General features: G+C 53.0%; 1 protein-coding gene across 3 annotated transcripts in view; it reads left to right on the forward strand.

Moving 5' to 3' along the window:
* Positions 1 to 6,870: 6,870 nt before the first annotated feature.
* The window catches only part of LOC123240143 (methyl-CpG-binding domain protein 1-like), a 39,631-nt gene continuing 20,972 nt past the window's right edge, over positions 6,871 to 25,529 (forward strand). The window contains exons 1-4 of one of the 3 annotated variants that reach the window (XM_044667548.1): positions 6,884 to 7,124; positions 9,225 to 9,321; positions 17,518 to 17,671; positions 23,656 to 23,816. In XM_044667548.1, the coding sequence (XP_044523483.1) occupies positions 7,105 to 7,124; positions 9,225 to 9,321; positions 17,518 to 17,671; positions 23,656 to 23,816 (432 nt within the window). In that variant the 5' untranslated portion in view covers positions 6,884 to 7,104. Of the gene's footprint in view, positions 7,125 to 9,224; positions 9,322 to 13,559; positions 15,802 to 17,517; positions 17,672 to 23,655; positions 23,817 to 25,529 lie in introns of those variants that run through there. The other 2 variants (XM_044667547.1, XM_044667546.1) reach the window with 2 other exon arrangements.

Here is a 25,529-nt window from a genome sequence, read left to right on the forward strand (position 1 = left end):
TGTCTCTGCATTATTGCGGCAGTGGCCCTCTTGGTCAAAGACACCGACAAACTTATACATGGCCAGCCACTTCTCATTGCCACTTCACATGCCATTGAGAGTGTCCTCCGCCAGCCTCCGGTGCACTGGCTGTCCCATGCTCAGTTGACCCACTACCAATTGCTCCTCCTGAATGAGGCCAGGTTGTCCTTCTAGGTGGTGCCCGGCCTTAATCCTGCCACACTTCTCCCTACTGGGGACGGCAACATTGAAACACATTCCTGCCAAGAGATTCTTGTGGAATTGATATCTGCACGGCCTGACCTTAAGGACATTCCTCTAGCCAATCTGGACCTTCTTTTCTTCACTGATGGCAGCAGCTTCCTGTCCCCGCAACGTAGGAGAGCTAGAGCCGCAGTAGTGGACCATACTGGCCAGATCATTTGAGACACCTCCCTCCCTGAAGGGACGTTGGCGCAGAAGGCCGAACTGATTGCTTTGGCAGCAGCTTTGCGTGTGGCAAAGTACAAGCAGGTCACCATTTACACAGATAGCCACTACGCCTTTGCGACCCCGCATGTGCATGCGCCAATATATGGGAAAGGGGGTTTGTCACTTCAACTGGGAAGCCTGTGGCCCACTCGGGGACATCCAGGATCTCCTCGCAGCCATCTGGGAGCCCCGTGCAGTTGTTGTCCATACCCCTGGACACCAAAGTGGCTCATCTCTCCCCGCCATGGGAAACCGTTGGGCAGACAAGGCTGCTAAAGCAGCTGCAACACAGGACCAGGCCCGTACTCTAGTGCTGCCTGTCCAGGCTGACCTAGAGCCACCCAGCCCCTCATCTCCCATCCCAGACCCCCCACAATATTCAGATAGCGACTGCCAATGGATAAAAGGGAAGAAAAGATGGCCTATTGGGTCTTTCTTCCAGGATCCTGCTGGCAACTTGCTTTTACCTAGAGTCTCTAGCCATCTTTTGACCACCCACCTCCACCATCTCACACACCTGGGTGCTAACAAGCTCCATAAACTGCTCTAGAAGGGATGGATTCACTTTCAAGGCTCTCGGGCCTTCCTAATGGAGTTGGTCAACAAATGTACCACCTGCCAGTTGACCCGGCCAGCGAACCTGAACTCGCACCCAGGGACCCGCCTCCGCAGAGTGAGCATTGGAAACTTGATTTCACTGAAGTGTGGCCCAGCAAATTTGGATTCTGGTACCTCCTAGTTCTTAAAGACACTTTCATGGGGTGGCCCGGGGCTTTTGCAACGAAAACTGAAACTGCCCATGCAGTTGCTAAAATCTTGCTGGAAGAAGTAATTCCCCGCTTTGGGGTGCCCTCCTCCCTAGGCTCAGACAATGGCCCTGCATTTGTGGCCAAGACTCTACAGGCGCTGGCGGAGGGTCTCGGGGTCAAATGGAAATTATACTGTGAGTATAACCCTCAGAGTTTGGGGCAGGTAGAATGAATGAATCGGACCTTAAAAGAGATTCTTACTAAACTCTCTTGGGAGACTGGCCGGGACTGGGTGACGCTCCTTCCCCTAGCCCTTTTTAAAGCCCGCAATACCCCTGGACCCTCTCTCTTACCCCTTATGAGATCCTTTATGGTTCAATTCCCCCCCCCCCCCATTCCCCCCCCTTTCCCACCGCCACCTCCGGTACCCCCTCGCTGCGGGACTTTGTTCTTTCCCTCTCTCAGATCCAGTCTGACCTCTGGCTGAGACTCCAGGTGTGGTTCCAACCTCCTCCCCATAACCCTCATCCCTTTAAACCCAGGGATTGGGTTTGGGTTAAGCGACACCGTAAGGCAAACCTTCAGCCATGGTGGAAGGGACTCTATGCAACCCTCTTTGTTACCCCTTCAGCTCTTAAGGTTGACAGAATCGGCCCTTGGATCCACCACTCCCATGTGAGAACAGCAGACCCACCAGAGGCTACCGAGGTCTGGACAGCTACTTCTCATCCCAATACTCCCCTGAAGCTTAAACTTCACCAAACAGCATGACCCTCCCCTTGCCTTCCCTTTCTCTCACCTGTTTTCTCTCCATTCTACAGGCAGGGACCTTCCACCAGCCATGGAAATGGTCTCTCATCAGCCTTGAACACTCTACAGTGCTTGCCACAGTTGTAACCTCAGGGACTCCTAGTCTCTAAACCGAGGTTTGTGACCTCATATGGGGACCCAAGGACATATGCGCCCCCCCCCCCCTCCGCAGTAATACCTCTGAATCCATCTGTAAGAACACGGGAGTATTTTACTTTTGCCCTGCCTCTAACCCTGGGAAATCTTACTGCAACCAGCCAAACCAATACCATTGCGCCAATTGGGGGTGCAAGACTATAGTCACCGGAGGGAATACTCAGCATGGCTGCCACCCATGGACCCCACCGAACCCTGACTCCTGGCTGACAGTGGAATGGGGTCCCTGTGCCTGTGGTCATCACTGCCACAACCGTTACTCGTACCCGAAAATCGAGTGCAACAAGCTCGTCCTGGAGCCCCTCCAGCCACCGACCAATCTTGGACGCTGGGTAGGACCTGGGGAATCTGGTGGTACAGATCCCACAGTAGCGGGCTGCATTTGGGAGGCCTGCTCACGATTTGGAAAGAGCCCGCTTTGCCCCTGTCCATACCTGTAGGACCCAACCCTGTACTTAACTCCAGTTCAGCCAGACCTCCCCAAGTCCTCTCCACCTACAAGTCTCCCCTCCCTGCAAGAGACCACTATTTCTCAGTCCCTGTTCTCCACCCCTACTGCCCAAATTCCCCCTTACCACCATCCTATACATAGCAACCCCCTTTTCCCCCTACTACAAGCCTCCTTTTTGGCCTTCAACCATTCCTTCCCCAACCTCACTGAATGATGTTGGCTTTGCTTAGTTGCATCCCCACCCTATTATGAGACCTTCAGCCTAAATGCCTCCTATACCACCTCTCAAGAGGAAAGCCCATCCCAGTGCCAATGGGATGACTCGCTCCCTGGCCTGACCTTCGCCTCAGTAACTGGGAATGGCACCTGTGTGGCAAGCAATTCTAGCTGCCCAGATCCCTGCCTCTGCTCGGCTACTATCCACCTCCCGGGAGGGAAATATCTTATCCCCCCTCAAGGGGTGCAATGGCTGTGTTCCCACTCTGGTCTCCAGCCTTGTGTCTCTCCCACCTCCCTCAACGATCGTTTTGAATTCTGCATTCTCGCGACAATAGTCCCCCAGGTGACCTATTATGCTGATCAGGACCTCCTTCAAACATGGGACCGCATATTGTCTAGGTGATGGTGGTGGGAACCCATTACCATTGCCATCACCTTAGCCACCTTCCTAGGGCTTTCAGGGGCAGGGGCGGGCATTGCCTCCCTCATAATACAGGCTCATGGGTTCTGCCAGCTCCGCCAGGCAGTCGATGAGGATCTAGCCAGGCTGGAATCCTCTATTGCCCTTCTCGACAAGTCCCTTGCCTCCCTTGCCAAGGTAGCCCTTCAAAACTGACAAGGCCTGGACATCCTCTTCCTTAAGGAAGGAGGCCTCTGTGCAGCCCTGGGTAAAGAATGCTGCTTCTATGCTAATCATTCTGGGCTTATCAGGGACTCTCTAAGCAAGCTGTGAGAGGACCTGGAAGCCCAGCGGGAAAGAGAAACTGTTAGCCCTTGGTATGCTCAACTATTCCATTCCTCCCCCTGGTTCACCACCTTGATCTCCTCTCTCCTTAGACCTCTTGTACTTTTAATTTTGATTCTAACTTCGGCCCCTGCATTCTTAACCGCCTTGTTCGCTTTGTAAAAGAGCACTTAAATGCTATCCAGATAATGGCCCTCCGCCAACAGTATCAACCCCTAGCCACTATCGAGCCTCAGTCCAGAGGCCATGAGCTGCCCCAGCGGACAGACCTTCCCCCTGTCCCTTAAGAGAAAAAGAAGTGGGGAATGAGGGAGGCCAAGGCGGGAAGCCGTTTGACCCTTGCAAAATATATGGCAAGCGGCCAAGGCAGGAAGACGCTTGTCCCTTGCAAGACATATCGTTGCAAAACACATGGCAAGCAGGCCCCTGACAAAGTACATAGATGTATCAACACCCTAACTGCAAGATGTTCCAGGAAAAGCCTGTAAACCATGACAGGCAGCGGGTATAAAACTACTGCACTCACGAGCCACAGGCGGAACTCTCGGGCTGAGCTCCCCTGGTGCACACCAGATCAATAAACGACCCTTTTGCTTAATTGCATTGTCTACTGGTCTTCCTTGGTGGTGGGTGACGACTCGGATCCTAGCACTGGCTGAAGCCGGAGAGCCAACGAATCTGTTGAAGGTGAGTGAAACCATCCAGTGGCCAAATGAGTCACTCTTAGCCTTCCTAGAATGCCTCATGGAGGCTTATTGTAACTATAATCCCATAGATCCCGAGGCAGAGGAGAATAGGTCTGTGAACACTGCTTTCATTACCCAGTCCGCCTCAATATAAGCAGGAAGCTGCAGAAATTTGAGGGTTTTAAAAGGAAAGTGCTTTCTGAATTAATGGAGGTAGCTCAGAAAGCTTACAACAATAGGGAAGAGGCAGAAACTGCCAAGATCAAGAAGGTTACTAAGGCTCTTTTGAGCTCAGCCTCAGAAGGGGGGAATACAGGTACCCTTGGCCCCTTTTCCTGCAACCTGGGTGTTTTTTCCTACTAGTTACAATCATCCTCCCTCCTCTGTCTAGCCCCCTTGTCTAGGGCCAAAACTCACTATCTAAAGTGGATTCTAACCCAAGTCAGGGCACAGCAAGTACTGAAAAAGGGTTACTATAACATTCTTAAGAGATAAGGAAGCAACTGGCTTGTTTATGCCCTTGAATGAGGGGCCTTTTGTCTTTTATAAATGATAAAGTCAACAAAAGAAAGGTCTTTGAAATTTTAAACATAGTAGCCTTCCACAGCCAAATGTTTTACCTTGAGAATAACACTCTTACTTCACTCAAGATAGTCTGACCTTCTAATTCTTTAGGCAAGAACTTACCCTCCCTTTACCACAACAAATTCATTCTCCTATGGAGGCAAAATTCGTATAGAACCTCTGTCCCCTTTCTTCCTACCCCATCCTGCTAGAAGTCACCCCTAGATGCATATCCTCTAGAAGCAGTTTGACTGGTAGCACACAGATATCTTTTGATTCCCCTCCCCCCACACTCCCCCTGAGACCCAAGCCCTTGTTTCTTTCCTGCTGTCCCAAGCAAGGATAGCCAAATATGGCAACAGCTGTCCCTGGGCCCCTCTTTCCTGTAGTTAGACCCCGAGGCCTCTCACTTACAAAAGCAATATCTGTGCTTAACATTACTGTATGTACTAACCCTGCTGAACTCCATACCACCACCACAGTCTCATTATTTCATAAACTCCTGCCCTAAAACCCTATTGAAGTGAAGCACTTCATGTTGAAGCAGACAAAGATCTATAGTTAGTCCTAGGGAGAAGAAATCAGGAAGCCTTAAAAGGCTTGAGCTTAATATAGCTGATGGTATGGAAGGAGACTGAGTTTAATATAGTATATGGTATGTGAAGAAAGGACTCCATGATGGAATGTACACTGTACTGTAGTGATACTAATGGCACATCTGCTCATGTCAGATAAGGCTTGCTTGCTTCTGCCAAACCCAATAAGGAAACGTTTGAGTCCACCTGTTTCCCGCCTGTCCAAACTCCTATATAAGCTGCATGTAACTTCTGTTCCCAGTGATGCCCTGGCCAGTAATAAAGTTTCCACTAATTCCAACTTCTGGCTATTTGGACTTTGTTGCATAAAGTGCCCCACTTCAATGTAACATCCTGAACTGAAATAAAGCTAAAGTCTCTGATCCACTGGTTAAGGTATACTTGAAAAACCTGTTTTTCCTTGTAGAAAGCAAACATCAGAAATGTACTTTCTCAAGGGAAAGTCAGTCTGCTGAGACCAGAATCCAAAGCAACATATGGTCAATGTACCCCAGAGGATGACCCCTTAACTAACAAGGCAGAGATAAATCCAGTATAGGACAACATATATAATGGAATGTCGTGTACACCCATGCGACTGGCACATTGGCTTCTGTACAATAAGGTTTGCTTGCTCTGGTCATTCTGCCTGGGTCACTAAGGCTATATCTCATTAATGGTATGATTTAAAGCAATATATCATTTTTGACATTGTATAAGCTTACTTTACATCTTGTATGTATGTAACCCTATAAAAACTGTCTGTAACTTCAGTTCCGGAGGAGTCTTTCACTAGGAAAGACTGCCCTGACCAATAACTTCATTTATTAATCAACAGATTAATAAATAAATATTGGTTCCAATAACTGAACTTCTGGGCGTCTGGACTCATTTTATGAAGCACCCCACTTCAGTCCCAGACATCCAGATTTTAATTTGAGGAACCTAAGCGAGGGTTGGCTGGACAATAGTTATATACAGAAATTATAGAGGTACAGATTGACTGGAAGTCTTCCTTTGGCCCCCACCAGGGAAGGGAAGGGGTTTTAAACAAGAGGAAACGAAATAGTGTCTCCATAGCCTGTCGGGGAGGAGTCGGTCACGAAAGCTGGTTTCTCTCTGACATACTTCTGCTCCCCAGAGTCCACACAAGGGTCAGGGGTCACCACTCGGCCTCAGCCCAGGAGGTGAGGGAGGAGCGGAAAGAGGAAGCCGCCAAGCCGCGGGCTGCTCCGGGGGAAGCACGAGGCCCCCGGAAAAGCCGTGTCCCAAGGCAAAGCTGGCCCAATTAGGTCCTTGGGCAAGACTCAAGGAGAGAGGGTGGGAAAGGGAAGAGGGGGCTGAAATCTCTCCAGTTAAACCCAGCGGAGGAGGAATGAACTTGGGGGAGGGCGGGGAAAGGGGCCGGCGTGTTGAGGAGGAAGGAAAATGAATGGGAGGAAGAAAAAAAAAAAAAAAAAAAAAAAAAAGAGGAGGGTCCGGAAGTGACGCACAGGAAGTCCGAGGCGGTACTGACAGGCATCCTCGCTCCCTCCTCTGCCCCACCCCTTTCCCCCGACCGCGCCTCCACCATGTAGCCGCAAAACCTCAGGCTTCTCGCCCGCCTTTATCGCAGGGCAGGAGGAGGCCAAGAGAGAGGAGGAAGACGCGAAGCAGCTGTCTGGCTGCGGCTGTCAGCATGGAGTCCGAGGGGAGCAGGTCGGTTGGTTAGTCAGTCCGTAGGTCCGTTCCTGGGTCTGTTGGTCCGCGCTTGGGGGCGGGGGTGGCTGCGGCGCTACTAGGCAACAGTGGCTCTGATCGGCCTCGCCGCCTATTGGTGGCTTCCGGACGGTCCCATATTGACCCTGGGAGGGAGCGCTGGAGACGGGACGTCACCATCGTTCCTTCCACCGGTGGGGAGAGAAGCATCCTCCACCGCCTCTCTTATTGCTGGCTTTCGAGTGGTCCTATCCTGACCGTTTGAGGAAGGTAGTTACTACTTCTCATTCCATGAGCATGGAGAGAAGCTTCATTCGGTCCTCCGCCGCGCCGCCTATTGGTGGCTTCCGGACGATCCCATCCTCACCCAGGAGGGGGAGCTCTGGAGAGAGGACGTTACCACCGCTCTTCTCGAGAGAGAGCTCGGAAAGAACTTCCCCGCCCCATCCTCTGCCTGTATCCTTTAGACAAGCATCTCCAAAATCCTCTGGTGGGGCTGGGGGTAGGCTGGCACGTACCATTGTTATAGGCAGAGGGGAGGAGAGTCCGCTCAGTCCGCGCATTTGGCCACCGAAAGCCGAGTGCTGCTCCACCCCTACTCGGGCAGTCCTGAATTCAAATCCAGCTTGAGGTGACGCATTCTAGCAGTAGGATTCTGGCCAAGTCAATTAGCCCCAGCTTGCGCCACTTTCCCTGGTGCCACTGTTAGGGTCCGAGTGGATGACCACCCAAGGAGCACACGGAGACAATGCAATCCAAGCAAAGGGAAATCTTTATTGCTAGCGCGCTGGGGGAGCTCAGCCAAGGAGTTTATATATGTTTCAGGGTTTCGGTCTGGTGCTTATGAGGAAACAGGACACTGCCCTGGAGACGGTGGGGTGTTGACATACTTAGGGGCCTTGTAATTGCTGGAACATTCTGTGGTTTATGGTTTCACTGCGGGTAGGCAGGGTAGGGGTCTGTTGACCAGCAGGTATGCGGTAAGGGTTAGTGGACCAGTTTCAGGTTTAATCATTTACTCTACTACACTACAATGGGGTTAACGAAATAGTTCAGCATACAGTAGGCGCCTAATAGTAAAATGCTCGTTTCTTTCCTTCCTGTTGGGTCAAGTGTTGTTCTCAGCTTCGCCTCTAGGTCCTTTTTTAACCCTTTAGCCTCCTTCTTAGAATGAATACTCTGAATCAGAGAGCGGTACTGGCGAGGCAATGGGGGTCAAGTGACTTGCCCAGGGTCACACAGCTGGGAAGGGTCTGAGGTCATTTTTGAACCCAGTACCTCCCGTCTCTAGGCCTGGCTCTCCATCCACTGAGCCCCGCAGCTCACCATGAGGCTTAAAAAATGTTTAACTCCCTTTTATTTATTTTTTTAAGCCTTTACCTTCTTAGAATTAATACCGGCTATGTTTCCAAGGCAGAAGGCCAAGGACTAGGCAGGGGGGGTAAAGTGACTCGTCCAGGGTCACTCAGCCAGGAAGTGCCCCAGGCCTGCCTGGCTGTAGGTGGGCCTGGCAAGATACTCGGCTGCCTCCTGGTATATGTTTTGGTAGATGTCTCCCAAGGGAATGTAAGCTCCTTGGGGGCAGGCACTGGCCTTGGCAGCACCCCTTCCAGCCAGCTTCCCTGGGCCCCATTGGCCACACAGAGCCCCATGACTCTGCGGAGGCCGGGGGAGACCAGGGGAGGCCAGGCTGGGGCCTCAGAATATGCGCAGTTTTCCTTCCATGCCAGCCTGGGTCTCCCCCAGCTCCTGGCTTCCTCCCTGCGGGGGTGGCACACACAGAGGCTGGGGCAGCCCCAGTAGGAGGGGAAATACAGGAGGGAGGGAGGCTTCTGGTGGTGGAGCCTGCATTCTGGCCCAGGCCCAGCGTGGTGGCTGGAAGTGGGTCTGGCATACCCGGATCTGGACATCTCCCCTTTGCCAGTAGCCCGAGGCACGTGGAGTTTCCCCGCCAGAAAGTGGGGCAGCTGGGATTCAAACCCGGGCCTCAGACTCCCAGCCGGAGCATCCCTGCCGCTGCTTCTGTGGCGATGGGTGGCAGGCCTCTGCAGGAGGCCGGCCGGGCCGGGCTGGGGGTTTACTGGGACGTTTATCTTTCAGAGAATTCATCTTTCCTGGCGTTCAGGAGCCCGGAGATGCCCCCCTGCCCAACCTAACCCCGAGGCACCAGGACCTGATCCCCACCCCCTGTGGGCCCGTAAGTACTCGAGCCCCAGCCTCGGCTCAGCTTCTCCTGTTGGGCTCTTTGTGACCCCTGAGGGTGAAGTGATGTGCCCAGGGTCACATAGCCAGGAAGTGTCTGCGACTGGATTCGAACTCAGGCCCTCCTGAATCTGGGCCCAGGAACCTCCCTCTCCCACCCAGCACATAGGACTAGAAGGTGGGGAGGGGTGCTAGGCAGGCACTTCCTGCCTGTGTGGCCCTGGACAAGTCCCCCGGGCCTCCTTCCCCCTGCCTGGCTGTCTCTTCCTCCTCAGCATTCCTGGCCTCTGCTTCCCTGTTTTTACTTGGGCCTGGGTTCAATTCCCCGGGCGTCGTGGGTCAATAATGGGCCTCACCCCAGGGCACAACAGTGTGCCATGGGAGATGAGGTGTCTCTGGGGAGGCTGGGCTGGGCCAGGTGACCCGGACATTTGAGGGTCAGGAGGACATGGCCGGGGGCTCACATTAAAGCCCATCCCCCCAGCAGGCAGCCCCTCCCTTGGGCTGCTCGGGCCACTCTCCGCAGTGTCCGGCAGCTCTTCTCAGGTTTGATCTTCTGTCACAGTCCATGCTGGGTGCGGGGCAGAAGGTGGCTGCCACTAGCCAGTGGGGTTCAGTGACTCGCCCAGGGTCACACAGCGAGTGTCTGTGGCCAGATTCGAGCCCAGGACCTCCTGTGACCAGACCCGGCTCTCCAAACCCCCAGGCTCCTGGCTGCCCCTTTCTGTGCTTTTTAAATCAAAGCTGTCCTTGTCTCTTGGGTGCAGCTGTATTCCATCCTAGTCACACACCGCCTTTTGGCCCGAATGTCCTGAGGGCTGAGCGTGTGGAGTCTGAGGGGCAGACAGACGTCAGGGGGAGCCCCGCTGGAAGCGGGGCACCCCCAAGGGGCTCAAGTGCCCAGGACCTTCTGGGTCAGCCTCGGGGGTGTCTCGAGCCGAGCTCACCAAGGGCTTCTGCATTGGGTTGGGTGGAGCTGGGGAGCCCCTGTGGGAAACTGCCCCAATCTGGGAGAGGAGGCACAGGAGGAGGCATAGGCTCCCGCCATCCTTCCTGAGTCCTTCAAAGCGGGCAGCTGGCCATGGGGGCCGCCTCAGGCTCCTCTCACAATGATTCATGGGCCAGAAGCTCCCCAGGCTTGTGCCCAACAGGGGCCAGAGGCTGCCCTGAGGCTTGCCTGGGGAGTGGCTCCCTCCAGCCCTGGCCTCAGGCTCCTCTCCTATGAAAGGGGCTGCAGGGGCCTCTACCTGGGTCTCCTTCTCTGGGAAGCCGGAGCCCCAGGTGGCTCCTTCTTTCTGTCCAGATGCCCGCAGGCCCTTGTGTGAGGCTGGAGCGGGGCCACGCCAGCTTTCCTCCTGCCCAGGTGCTTCTCCCAACTCAGATCCTCTCCCTGCTGGCAAAACCTGCTTTGTCCTGGGGACCCAGGGGGTGCCAAGCCCTTGGCTCTGGCCCTGCCGGGCTGCCACACTTCCTGCTGCCGCCAGAGGGCACCCCAGCCCCAGCTGAGGGAGCCTGGCCTGCCTGGGCAGGGCCTTGGCTCTTCACCCCCTGGCTGGGCCTCTGCCAGTCAACAGGCCCAGGAGGTCATGGGGCATCTGAAACAGACGTGGCCATGGCTGGCTCCCCACGTGGTCTTTGGGGGGAAGCCAGCGCTCCGAGATCCCCTGAAGCCCAGGCTGAAAGCTGAAGGAACCCTCCATCTTCCCCGGGATGGCTCCTCAGTGCGCTCCTCATTCTCCTTCTCTTTTGCTTCCTCCAGCCTTCCTTCTCTTTTCCCCACCAGCCGTGCCCAGGCCCCTCAGGCTCCCTCCCCAGCAGGCACCAGGCCATCATCTCTGTTCTGCTTGGGACCCAGAGGGGTTGTGTGCCATGGCCTGAGTCCCACAGCCAGGAGGAGTCAGAGGCAGGACTTGAAAGTGGGTCTCCTGATACCTACATGATTTCCCGCTAGCTCTTACCTTGAATGTGCCGGGCACTTAATAAGGAAATGCTTGTGGGAGTGCATTGAATGAATAACGCTGGCCTGTTGGGGGCTTCTGCATCCGCCTGGCCTCCCTTCAGTACTCAGATCAGATTCTGCTCTTGCTGGATCTAAATCTCCCAGGATGGAAACTCCCTCCTTCAGTGCCGGTTATTTGTTTTACCTTAAACTCACTGAAATCCGCCTTCCCTTTCTTCAGCCTCCCCTTTCCCTAGCTGAAAAAGAAAAAGAAACCACCTTATAAGCACCAGAGTCAAGCAAAACACATTCCCATGCGATCCCATCCAAAAAAAAAAAAAACGAATGGCTCAGTGAGTAGCCTTGAGGCATCCCCTGTCAGCAGTGGGAGACCCCGTATCCTTCTGGGGCCTCACAGGGATCAGTTCTGTCCCTGCAGTGCTGCAGCCAGTGTGGACCTGGACAGCGTGGACCGCCCTCCTGGTTCAGCTTCCCTTCCCCCTGCAGTGGTTCTGCCAAGTCTTCCTGGATTCTTCTGGAACCGAGATAGCCTCTTGCATCACATTTCTCAGCTTGTTCAGCCATTCCCCAAATAGTGGGCATCCCCTGAGTTCCTGAAGCTTTGCTTCCCCCAAAACTGCCTCTGTAAATATTTTTGTATGTCTGAGCTCTTCTGTCTGTTCTCTTTGGGGCCTCGTAGCAATAGCAGAGGGTTTGCCCAGTTTACTGGCTTTGGGGGCACAGATCGAAACCTCCAGGATGGCTGGACCCATTCACGGCGCCATCAGCCAGCCACTGCGCAAGTGCGCCTCCTTTCCTGCAGCCCTTCCACCATTTGTCCTTCTTTTCAGTCATTTCAGCCAATTTGGTGGGTGGGAGGGCGGACCTCAGAGGCATTTTAATACACATTTCAGAGTCAGTGTGCCAGGGGTTGTGCTCCCAATGGGGCACACAAAGAAGGTGGCCCTTCCCTTGGTAAAAAGGAATTCTTTATTCCTTTTTTAATGTAACAGGGGCCCTGGGAGCCATCTTACCATAGAGATGTGTAGGGAGATGAAGCAGCCCACAGTGACAGGAAGTAGAAACCATGGAGACAGGAAGGAGGAACCAGAGAGACAGGAAGTGAGGTAGGAGGAGGTGATAAAAGGGCCCGAGCATCCGTTGGTCAGCCTGTCCCTTGCTGACAGTTAGGGGGGTCGGTTGCTGACAGTTGGGGGCTGTCAGTTGCTGACAGTTAGGGCTGGCAGTTGTGGGAAAGCTGGCTTCTGTGCGTGAGTTGCTCGATGGGGGCTGGTTGCTGGTTGCATGGGTTGGTGATTAGTTGCTGGAATATAAAGGTGGGCTTGAGCTTACTGAGAGGGCTTTTTGCCTTTTGGGGTTTTAGGGTTTTTTCCCTTCCTTGAACTTTTTGGAAGGTCTTTGTTGACAGGCCTCATTGGGGTTGGATTAAACACTGATTAGGTTGGTTTTGATGGGGCTGGATTGGGTTGGAACTCTGTGGGGTGGTTATTAGTGGTAGTTATAGGCAGTTTTAGTAGTAATTATACTATATATACTACATATATACAGGTAGTAATTATAGGCAGTTATAGGATAGTTAGTATAGACATCAGGAAATCTCTTTCTACCTCTTAACTATATTTCCCTCCTTTACTATATTCATTTTACTATATTCTTTAAATATATTTTAATTAAACTAAATTGTTAATTGTTAAAAAGCTGCTAGAAGTTTTCTTTTCTCTGGCTTAAAGGGATAACATTAATTTATAACTGTACTACATTCTCATTAAAACTTAAATTATTAAAAGCTGCTCTCATTTTGTCAAAACCCCTATTTTAACCCTTACACCTCAGGGGGTTCAGAGGAGTCCAGGAAAGCCACTGGGTAGGGAATAACTGCCGGAAGGACTGCTCTGGGTGCCCTCCTCACCCTCAAGGGCCGGGGAATGCAGAAGAAGGATCTGATGTGAGGAAGATTAAGTTTATGGAGAGTGGGAAGTCCAGGGAGGTGGGATGGGAAAATGAACATTTCTCTGATTAGGAGTGATTTGGAGCATTTTTCTCTGTGATTCCTCAGAAAACTGCCCATTTCTTTCCCTGAGCCATTGATCAGTTGGATGATGGCTCTTCTTAAAAAGCTGAGTCAGTTCCCCGTGTGTCTTAGAAAAGAGAAACTATCGGATAAAGTTGCTGCAAAGATTTGCCCCATTACCTGCTTCCCTTCGAATTTTAGCTTCATTGGTTTTGTTTGTGCAAAAAGTTTATTTTTTGTCATCAGAATTGTCCATTTTCAGGCAGGCCTTCAGGAAGCAGCGAGGAGCATGGGAGTGAGCCGGACTCCTGAGGCATCTCCCCCCAAAGGATCCTCAAAGCCTTGACTGCTATGGTTGCTCCAGATGGCCACTGAGCCAGGCTCCAGGAGGCCACCCCGGTCCTCCATGGCTGATGCGTGGCTGGACTGCCCCGTGTTGGGCCCTGGCTGGAAACGCCGTGAAACCTTCCGGAAGTCGGGGGCCACCTGCGGCCGTTCAGACACCTATTATCAGAGCCCTGCTGGAGACCTGATCCGAAGTAAGGTTGAGCTGACCCGCTTCTTGGGCCCTGACTGTGACCTCAGGTGTTTTGATTTCAAACAGGGGGTTCTGAAGTATTTCCCTACCAGGGCATCTTCTCAAAAGAAGAAGAGACGAGTCTGGCCAGAGAAGGCCTCCCTCAAAGAGAAACATCCTGAGGAACCCCTGCCCACCCCTGCCGCTGCCAAGGTCTTTGTCAAGGCCTCCAAGTTACCACATGCCCCCCCGGACACTCTGACCAAATGGTGTGAAAAATGTGGAGCCCGTATCTCGGGGGCCGGTGCTGGGCGTCAGCGGCTCCGCTCTCTGTGCAAGAGCTGCCGGGCCCAAGCAAACGCCCTCAGCTGGGAACAGAGAGCATCGGAGCTGGGGGGCTGTGGGGACTGCAAAGCCTGCCGGGTAACCGAGGACTGCGGCGTCTGCGTGGTCTGTGTTGGGCGGCCATCCCGGCCCGACGCTCCCTGGCCCCCGCAGAGCCAGTGCACCCAGCGCCGCTGCCTCAGGAGCATCGATGAGAGCTCAGCCTGTGGGGTCTGTTCTGGCTGTCAGATCAAGGAAGACTGTGGGGCCTGCTGGTTTTGTGAGCTCAAAGGGAAGCCGGACTTCCAAAGGCAGAGGACATGCCTTCAGCGCTGGTGCCTCAAGAAGCGGAGGAGGAGGACACCAAGAGGGACAGCTGCTGCCAAGCTCCCAGGCAGGCATCCTCGAGGCCTGGCCCCACCACCTCAGCCCCTAGCTCAAGCCATCAGCTCCTCGGGCGCTGCCAGGGAGTATGAGCATCCGGGCCTCGGGGTGTCCATCTCATCCCCCCCCAAGAAGCAGGAGGGGGAGAATTACGGGGCCCAGGATCCTGGGGCTGTCTCCCCACCCCCTGCAGCCCTCTTTTCTGGCTTCCCCGGAGAGGTAGCTAATAGGGTCAGGCCCCAGCATTCTCTGAAAGAAGAGGAAGGTCTTGGCAGAGGGGAGGAGGAGGGGACAGCAAAGGCCTCCACTTTGGCTATCCTACACAAGCATAGCCAGAGCATAGCCACCCCAACAGCAGCAGGGCCCTGGGGAGGCCTGGACAGTGTCCTCCAGGAATTTCTGGCAGAGCTGAAGGCGCTGCCCCTCCCTGCCCGCTGGGAAGTCCTGCCTCCAAGGGGGTCGGACCTACGTATCTTCCAGCCATCCCCCTTGTCTGCTGTGTCTGCTGCGGTCATCTACATCCGGCCAGGCCTCTTCTTCCATGTGGTGGTGCAGGACATCCCTGTGCCAGCCACCCACCGACTCTATTCGGCCCATCCGCTGCGCCTCACCACTGTGGATGAGGTGGTAGATCTCATCTGCAACCTGGAGGCCTACTGCCTGTGCCCCGGCTGGTCTGGCAGCTGGAATCGGGGCCTGCGTTCTCCAGACTGTGATGTCCTTGTATATGAGGGCCGCTGCCAGGCCTGCTGCCTCAGACAGCCCTGGGTCCCCATGTACTGAGCTGGCCCTGGGGGCCCACTCCCCCAGCTCTCCCTGCTACACTGGGAAGGAGTCAGTGTACACTGGAACGGCTGAGGGGAGGGCGATGCCCTCTCCTCTTGCCTCCCCACAGAAGCCAGTATTTGCCCACCTCCCACCCCAGACTACTTTGAGGATCCCCACTTGTCTGGCCTGGCCCCCCTCATTGCTTTCTGAGAGAACTGCCACAGCCCACATCCCCACTGTCAGTCGCCCCACATATATCCCTTGAACTCAAGGACACAGACTGGGCCCGGTAGAGGGGGGCCCTGGAATCTTGGCTCTGCATTCTGGAAATAGAGCCATTGTGAATCTGGAGTCCAGAACCCCTCGGGAGGGGCATGTGAAGATGAGAGGGCTGCACCCCCCCCACCCCCAAAGCAAAAGAAATCTGTTGGAGTGCTGTACCTTAGTAGTAGTAGTGGTAGTAGTTGTTGTTGTCGTTGTGTTACCTTTTCTTTTTTGTAAATAAACAATGGTGGCAATTAAAAAAAGAATTGTCCGTTTTACCTTCTCGATTTTCTCTGTTTGGTCAGGAACTTTCCCCCCTCCATAGATCTGATGGGTCATTTCTTCCTTGTTCCTCTCTTGGCTTGTGGCTTCGCCCCTTGTGTCTATATCACGTCCCTACAGATCACAGTACATGGTCTGAGGTTGGTCTGTGCCCACTTTCTGCCAGACTGCCTCCCACTTGTCCCCACAGTTTTAGTCAAATAAGGAGTTGCCCCAGTAACTGGGATCTTTGGGTTTGTCAACATTGGGTTTCTTGTGCCGAATGTGCTCTACTGTTTAACCTCTGTCTTACCCAGTACCAGATTGTTTTAAGGATTACTGAGCTATTACTGAGCAGTTCCGGATCCAGGCCTACAAGACCTGTTTCCTTCCATCATTTCCCTTGAGATTCTTGATCTGTCTCTTCAGATAATTATTATTTTTTCTAGTTCTAGAAAGTCATTTTTGGTCATTTGATTGACTTGGCACTAAAGTGAATTATTTTTAGGTAGAATCATCTTTATTATATTGTTTCGGCCTACCCATTAGCAATCAATATTCCTCTAGTTATTTAGATCTGCCTTTATTTTTGTGAAGAGCATTTTGTTGTAACTTAGAATTGTAGAGCATTTTTCTGTCCTGGATCCCTCTGGCAGTGTATGGTGAAACGTGGGGACCCCTTCTGAGAATAACGTTAAATTCATAAAATGAAATCTGGGGGATTACACAGGAAACCAATTAGATTGAAATCAAATTATCTATCTGTATTGCCTCTCTATCTCTCTCTAGTTTATTTATTAAACCTTTACCTTCTGTCTTAGAATTCTAAGTATTGGTTCCAGGGCAGAAGAGCAGTATGGGCTAGGCCATGGGGTTAAGTGATTGGCCCAGGGTCACATTAACTAAGCAGGGTCTATGAGGCCTGATTTGAATCCTGGACCTCTCGAACCCAGGCCTGGCTCTCATCTGAGCCATCTAGCCACCCCATCAAAATATTTTTGAAAACAAGTTCATGAACCTCCAGGTAAAGGAAGGCCCTCTATCTTGGGGGTGGGGGGTGGGGATTTTCCTAGAGGGAAGTTCTGAGCAGATTGCTGTCTTCAGTAAACTCCAGAAGGCTGCTCTGACCTCATGCTTCAGGTCCACAGCTTTCTGGCTGGCTCTGGATTCCCTCTGCCTTCTAGCCTCGTTAGCCATTCCGTCCCTTCTTGCACTCAGTGGTCCAGCCAAACATGTCTTTGATCTGTTCCCCCTGCGTGATTTTTGTCTCCCATCTCAGTTTGCTCAGGCGGTCCTAGATGCTCATCTCTTCTTCCCAGAGCCACTTGGCACACAGACCCTTTCCTGGCCCCCCAGCTGTTAGCTCTGTTTCCAATTTATTTATATATCTTTGCCCACTGTATGTGCACATTTCCCCTTTCCCTCCCAGCATGGGCTCCTGGAGGCCAGCAGGATTCATAGCATCCTGCAGTCATATAACTGGTCAGTGTCTGAGGTGACTGACCGGGTCCTAGCTCTAGGACCAGGAGGGACCTCATTTTACAGATGAGGAAGCTGAGGCACAGAGGCATACATGGTATGACTTCAGGGTCACCCAGGCAGTGCAGATCAGAGGTAGGCCTTCCTCCACCAAGGGTCAAGGGCCAGCCCTCTGCCCACTCTGCCAGCCCTGCGTGCTGGTAAATGCCATCTCTCTTTCCAGATAAAGCCGTGGTCAGAATTATCCTGTCCAGTGAAGGTCTATTTCTGCATCACGCTGGTGTCTCTCCTGAGCATCATTGGGTTAACCATTAAGACCCTCGTGCAGAAGTCAGATGAGAACTTCACCATCTCTCTCATTCAACTCATCGGCGTCGGTAAGAGGAAGATCTTGGATTGGGAAGGGGGGTCCTCTGGTGTCTGGATGGGAGCCCTGGATGGGTCAAACGGTTCATTCTGCTCATCTCCTTCACTTGGGGATAAAATGCCTCCACGAGTCACAAAGTCATGTTGTCCTAAGTCCCAGTGCAGCATTCCATGACACAAAGATTTTTCTGTGGCCAGTTTTTGCCCTCTCATGGGGTTTGGTTGAATTTTCATTGATGAATCTCTGACAAATCCAGAATTCCCACGGTGCCAACGTCTGTCATTCTGCCAGTCTCTTCCGTTGTTCAGGACCATATTGTTCTCTTAATCACTCCTTAGATTGTGAGCTCCTTGGGGGCAGGGGCTGTCTTCTACCTCTCTTGTATCCTCAAGTGCTTGCCACTGAGCCTGGCACATAATAGGTGCTCTAACCATGAGCTGCCATTGGAGAGAAGCCTTCCCTCTAGTGCTCAGGGAGTGTGCCTGGCCCTGCAACGGGGCCTTGGAGGAGCACGTGTGACCCAGAGGCCTGCCAGGGATGTAAGGGGGTCGGGTGGACCCCTTTCATTTTTGCCACCCCCAGTGCCTGGGGGCATGTAGGAGCCACATGAGCTGTGCAATTGGCTCCAAGTGCTTTGAATTGCATCTGGAATGGGACATGACTCCCGATGGACTAGAATCAGTCATCTGAGTTTATGAATTCAGTGACCTCCCACATGCCAGGGAGTGCATGAGAGTTCCAGCCTCCAAAACCTTAAATTCAGGGTGGGTTTGGGCTTCCTAGTTGGGATGTGGGCTCCCTACAGAATAGAAAGAAAGGGCCTTGGCAAGATGGCTCAGCCCTCCTGCACTGCCAGTGAGGGGTCTGGGGCCTCAGCAAGCAGAGGGCCTGACCCAAGGTCCTGGTCCCTGGCTCAGAGCACTGCTAGCAGGGAGGCTTGGGGGAGAAACTACCCTGGAAACTTTCTCCACTCCAGAAGGGAGGCCACCTAGAGTGAACTAACTGACTGACTGAGTAGTACAAGTATTACAGAAACACTCACCCATTGCACAGGGCAGAGCACAGTGATGGCACCTCATGCCATTCCTGGGAGATCCCATGAAGGCTGACACCTCTCTCCTACCTCCTTGTCATCCCATCCTGCTCTTGCTCCCACTCCCTCCTCCCAACTTCCTCCCCTTTTCCTCTCTCTCTCCTCCTTTCTGTCTTCCTTCCTTCCCTCCCATTCTTCCTCTTCTTCCCTTCCTTCCCTCCTATTTCCCTCCTTCCTTTCCTTCTGTGTTCCCCCCTTTTCCCAATACCACTGATCCTCCTGGCCCCCTGGGTTGTCTTTCTGTGTATATGTAATTTACCTTTCTCTCACTGCCTTGCGGGCAAAGATTGTAGCTCCTCTCGCCCTCTTCACCTCTGCTCCTTGGTGTCTGTTCCTGGCTTCCTCCAAGACTCAGTTTCTGCCTGTGTAGGAGGCCTTTCCTGGGCCCCCCAACTGTCAGTGTCTTCTCTGCTCAGATGAACTCCAGCATCTTCTGTATGTATCTTGTTACAGACGTATCATCTGCCCTTTGGAGCTCCCAGAGGGCAGGAAAAGCTTTGAGTTTTTCTTTGTTCCTTTAGTGACTGGCACAGTATGGCTGGCACACAGTGGGCCCTTAAATCCTCATGGATCGATGGAGTCACGCCAAGTCAACAAGCATTTATTCGGGGCTCCCCCGTGCCAGGCCCCACATTAAGCACTGGAGTGGGACAAAACCCAAACACTTTCCTAAAAGTAGCAGAGCAGAGGCAGCCTGACATCGGCCTTAGCCATGGGGAGGCCATGCCCAGGCTAGAGCCAGGAGGACGGCACCTCCTCACAAGTGAGATGGTGACCTGATTTCTGCACGGTGCTTCCTCTCTGGGGGCCGATGGGAGAGGAGGGACATTCACTCCCCCTGTCTTGAGACTCGTTCCAGTGAGCTCCCTCCATCTCAGAGATGTCCTTGACTAAAAGTGAGCTGGCTGGCTCTGGAACAAATGCAGGCCCGCCATCTGGTGACGCCAGTTGGGGCTGTCCAGCTGGGCCTGCCATCTCGACTTCTGCCCAAGGCAGTTGCCTTTCTCCAAGCTGGGAAGGCTGTGGGCTTCCTTTCAACATGGCTTTTTACCAGTGGGAAAGGAAGGCCATTCAGAGTCGCCACTTGGGCCTTCTTCGCCAAGGGGAAGGCAGTGGCAGAGCCTGGGTCCTGGCAGCCAGCCGGGGAGCAGGAGAGTGGGGCATCGAGCGGCGGATGCAGGGGCCTGGTGTTCCCCACCAAGGCACATAGTTGGAGACTTGTGGCCAGAGCGGGGTGAGCCCACTTTCCTCTCAGAGTCAGAGCCTTAGGCGCATTTCCTTCCGGGAGCTGACCGTGGGTGGGCCCAGGGTGGGCAGGGGCTGGAGGAGGCCACAGAAACCCTGGACAGGCCCCAGCTCCTAGAGGCAGTCCATTCCCTTATGGATTAGCCGGGTCCCTGAAGATAGTTGTGACCTCGACCTGGCTCCCTGTGCAGCTTGGGCTGCGGCTTGGAATTAGACTGAAATTTTGGAAAAGTCGCCCTTTGGGCTTCTTTGCCAGCTTCCTTTACAGGAAAGGGACTTGGGGAAAGCTAGCCAGGCCAGACCAGTGAACAAAAGGTCAGCCCAGGCCCTTCTTCGGCCTTCAGTCATAAAATGAGGTAAATAGGCTTCACGTTATCTCCCACTGGGAAATGTGGGTTTCTCCAGAATAGGGTGTGTCCCCCAATCAATAGGGAGGATCCCCAGAACGCCTGACGAAAGCCCGGAGTCAGCTCTCGGGGTTCTCGATGCCTTTCCTGCTGATTGTCAGCTCTGTAACCCGGGGAGAGGCCCCCACAATATAAAGAAACCCCCCTTCCTCCTGTCAGACTCCACTTGCCGAGGGAGGCAGCATGGGTCCACTCTGCTGGGTCACTGGGATTCCTTCCAGGATACTGAGAGCTCTGCATGCTTCACTACCTGATGCAGCCTCTCTAAACAACTAAGTGTAAGCTGCCTTCTCTGGGGGTTCATCAGCTCCCATCTGCTTCTGCCCTGTGCCTCACTGGACCCAGGAAGGCAGCAAACAAAGTTCAGTGGAGAGTTGTGACCCCAAGCAGGAGGGACTGAGCTAGCAGAGCTGAGGGGGAGAGGGAGGTCCTGAGGATCTTGGGGGGGCAGGGGGGATGGCGATGTTCAGGTAAAGGTTGAACTGGGGAGGCAGGAGAGCAGACTTATTCTGCCCACCAGAACAGGGACAGGGGCCGTTGTGGGCCATATTTCAACTTTATAAACCAAAGCATCATTGATTTAATATGGAAAAGGTCTAATCCCTTATTATACAAAGGAGAAAACTGAGGTCGAGGTGACGTAACTTGTCCAAAGTCCAAAAACTAGTCAGTAACCAATGCAGGATTCAAACCCAGGTCTTCCTGACTCCACGTCCTGCCCTCTACCCACTATACATAGCCTTCCAGTCCAATCGGCACAAACTTAGGAAGTACCTCCTGTGAGCCAGTTGCCATGGAGACACAAATGGAACAGTCCTCCCAACACATATCCAAATAAGGTCAGAATGATACAAGATAGAGACTTGAAAGGAGAAGAATGTATGACCAAATAAGATAGAAAGTGGTATAGAATACAAAACAGATCACTTTGAGTATATTAAGCTGAAAAGTTTTTGTACAAACAAAACCAGTGCAACCAAGAATAGGAGAAAAAGGAGAAAGCTGGGAAGAAATGTTTGCAGCAAGTATCTCTGGTAAAGGCTTATTTCTCAAATATACCGAGAACTGAGTCAAATTTAGAGCAATACAAATCATTCCCCAATTGATAAATGGTCAAAAGATATGAACAGGCAGTTTTCAGATGAAGAAATCAAGGCTATATATAATCATGTGAAAAAACGATTGTCTAATATGTCAGAAAAGGAAAAGAATCCATGCTGCAGGGGATGTGGGGGAAAATGGGACACTAATACACTGTTGGTGGAGTTGTGAACTGAGCTAATCATTCTGGAGAGCAATTTGGAACTCTAACTCTGCCCAAAGGGCTATAAAACTGTGCCTACATACCCTTTGACCCAGCAATACCACTCCTATGTCTGTGCCCTAAAGGGGAAAGGACCTGTTTGTACAAAAAGACTCCTGGCAGCTCTTTTTGTGGTGGCCAAGAATTGGAAACTGAGGGCATGTCCATCCATTGGGAAATGGCTGAGCAAACTGTGATATATGATGGTGATGGAATATTCTCATGCCAGAAGGAATGAAGCAAAGGAAAGATCTCCATGAACTGAGGCCAGGTAAAGCGAGCAGGACCAGGAGAGCATCGTGCCCAGGAACAACAACATCCCACAGGATGCACGCCTCGGCTATTCTCCCCAAAACAGGCATCTGAGACAATCCTCCGGCACTCGTGATGGAAAACGCCATCCGCCTCCCAACGGAGAACTGATGGATGAACACAGACTCAGACATGCTATATTTCACTTTAGTTTTTCACTTTGGTTTGTTCAAGTTCTTTCACAAAAGAACTAATTTGGAAAGATGTCCCACACCAGCGATGGGCTAACTACAGCCTGCGGGCCAGATGCGGCCCCCTGCAATGTTCTCTCCCGCTGCACAACATTATTCCTAATCTGACGAATACAATGAGTAGGATACAGTACAATGAAACTTGGAAAGAGTTGCTCTAGAAACAGACTGACAAAGGAGCATTTCCTTTCCTTTGGCCCCTCTTTAAAAAGTTTGCCCATCACGGGGATACACTATTGCACATGTAAAATCTATATCGGATTGTTTGCCTTCTCAGGAAAGGTAGAAGAGGAGGCAAGGTGAGAATTTGGCTCAAGCTTAAAAAATTTTTTAAATTGTTTTTTCATGGAATTGAGAGGGGAAGATATTATTTGCATATACAGTCTGAGGCGCTTTAGGGCACCAAGTCTCAAAATATGATCTGGGGCTCCTTACAGATCCTTGAAACTCTTTTAGAAGTTTTTATAATAATTCTAAGACATGATTTGCCTGGTAAAACACTTCTTTTTCCAACTACAAAAAAAGAAAAGCCCTCAAGAAGCTTACAGTCTGCTAGGGAGAATCCACAAGAGAAGCAAATGCCAACTGTATACAAAACCACTGAATGAAAAAAGCCTTTATTAAATACCTACTATGTGTAGTGCGCAGAGATAAAGTGCTGAGGCTCCAAATAGAAAAGCAAGGCAGGTCCTGGGGAGGGCCAGATGCAAACCAGATGGAAGGGTCCCAGAGTACTTAAAGTAAACTTTTATTAGAGGTAGCCTGGAGTCGGGAAGACCTGAGTTCAAATCCAGCCTCAAGACACTTCCTAGCTGGGTGACCCTAGACAAGTCACTTAACCCAGTTGGCCTCAGTTTCCTCATCTGTAAAATAACCTGGAGAAAGACATGACAAACCACTCAAGTATCATTGCCAAGAAAACTTCAAATGGTGTCATGAAAAGTCTGACATAATTGAAGAATGACTGAATGAAGTGTAATTGGGGTGGTGCTGAGTAAGTAAATTAATTTTGCCTCTTCAATGCCATTTCTTGATAAAATGTTCTTTTTGATGGTGAAATGCTTGATAGTTCCATGAACTCTGGGGCAAGGTAACATGCAGAGCAGGTTGAACAGTAACAATTCGAGGACTCAGAAAAGGCCTCAAAGGGGTGAGCGATGCCAGGTGGTGGTGGTGAGGGGGGAGAGCGTGCCCAGCCTAGGGAGCAGCTGGTGCAAAGCCCTGGAGGTGGGAGAGGGATGAGAAGGCAGAAGGGAGCCCAAGCAGCTGAGCGCTTGCTCCCCGCGCGGCCCTGGCTGCGTGGCAGGCGTGAGCGTGCTGCCACCAGTGGCAGATGCTGGCTGAGGATTTCTGTGCTAGGTGGAGGGTTCGACTCGGGGGGGCTCCGTGCCTGGGACCCTTGTGCAGGCCGTGCGGGGCTCTCTCTCCCTTTGTCTCGGTCAGTGTTCTGCATTTATTACGTGACCAGAGGGATCCTCCAGGAGAATCGCCAGGAGCTCATCGTCTTCATTCTCTCCATCCTGCTGGTGATGTTCCGCTCCCTGGTCAACTTCCTCGTGCTCACTGCGGAGGAGAAGCCTGCCAGGGAGGACCCCGTCATCCTGGTGAGCGTGCGCGCTCCCCTCTGCAGCTGCCCCCCGAGGGCGCCGTCTTTTTCCATTCCGTCTGGGGCAGAAGAGGGGTCGGGGCTGGGCAGCGGGGGTTAAGGGACTTGTCCAGGGTCACACAGCGAGGAAGTGGCTGAGGCCAGATTTGAACCTAGGAACTCCCCTCTCTGGGCTGGTGGGCTTACTAAGCTCTGCTCCCCTCAGGAATGGGGAAGGAGATGGGGCCCAGGTCAGGCTCTTCCGGCTGTGGGCCCGGAGTTTGGGTTTGCTGCTTCTTGAGGCTCCTTGTCCTCCCGGAGGCCAGGCCTCCATGGCTCTTCTTTCAAGGGTTTTCCCTGATCATAGCAGCCACGTGGGTCTGCCCTGGCGCCCGGGTCTATCTCGGAGCTGACCTCCCCCAGTGGAGCGGAGCTCCTTGGGGGCTTTAGGCAGTGGCTGGTCGTTTTCTGACATGGAGGCTCGATGGTGACACCCGCCCAAACTAGGGCCCGGGGACAGACGTGGGGGACAGACAGAGGGATGGTCAGATTGCCCCGATTGTCTTTTAAGATTTGGGGTGCCCACAATGAGCACCCAGGCCAACCCTGTGCATGCGTGTGAGGCCAGAAGTGCAGAATTCGAGATGGAGGGGGCCTTGGAGGTCATCTAGTCTCACCTCTACCCAGAGGAGTCCCCATTCCACTATTTCTGAGAAGTGGTCCCCCAGCCTCACCTTGAATACCTCTGAGGACAGAGAGCTCACCCCTTCTGGAGGCCCACTCCCTGGGAATCCCCAACCACATACACATAGAAAAAGAGGGCAAGGGCCGGCTCCCCATGGCTTCCCCAGCTAGGAGGAGGGTCCCGTGGAAGTGCCCCCACCTACAGGCAGATGTGTGCCTTCTCTCAGCCTCAGTTTCCTTGTCTGTGTGATGACCTTTGAGAGTCCTTCTGGCCCTAGATGGGACACGAGCTGTGTTTGGAAAGGGAAGGACCGTCAGCCTCAGCACCACTGGCCGTAAGACTCTTGGCCTTGGCCCCCTTGGCCCTCAGGCCCTAAGCCTCGGCCTCAACTTTTCTGTGTCTGTTTCTAGTTTCGTGCCCCCGCTGGCTGTCCCCCTTCCAGAGCATTGGCCGCCCAGGGAGGGCAGGAGTTGTTTTCCCTGCATTCCCGGCCCCTATGCTGCTTGGCATGTGGTAGGCATGGCGTGGGGAGGCCCTGAGGGCTTCTGAGGCCAGCGACGGGCTGAATGGAGGTGGTGGCCCAGGTCCTCCTGGTGACTGCCACCCTCACCTGCCTGTGCCCGCCCTGCCTGGCGGCTCCCCCAGGAGGGTGCTGTGACCCAGCCCTGTGCCAGGGCAGGACCTTGGCATGACTCAGCTCTGGGGAGCTTTTCTGCTCGCTCTTCCCACCCAGGGAAAGGAGAGGCCCAGGTAGCACCACTTCCTCTTGGCCCAGTGCCTGGGAGGCCAGCATTGCCCTGAGCGTTCATTCTGGAGTCTCCCCACCTGCCGGTTTCCTGGGCCTCTGGGCCTCCCCGCCCCAGGTCACCAGCCTCTGTTGAGGCCCAGGAGGCCGGCTCAGCCCTTACCTGAAGCTCCCCTTCTCAGGCTCCTGTTCTGACACCCCTGAGGTCTGCCCCTGCGCCCGCCTGGCCCTGCCTCCTCCCGGGCACCTTGTCTCGAGGGACCTCGGCCAGTCAGGAGTGTGCAGACACACACGGGTCGGAT

This window comes from Gracilinanus agilis, chromosome 3 (genome assembly GCF_016433145.1).
Source record: "Gracilinanus agilis isolate LMUSP501 chromosome 3, AgileGrace, whole genome shotgun sequence".
Taxonomy (NCBI): domain Eukaryota; kingdom Metazoa; phylum Chordata; class Mammalia; order Didelphimorphia; family Didelphidae; genus Gracilinanus; species Gracilinanus agilis.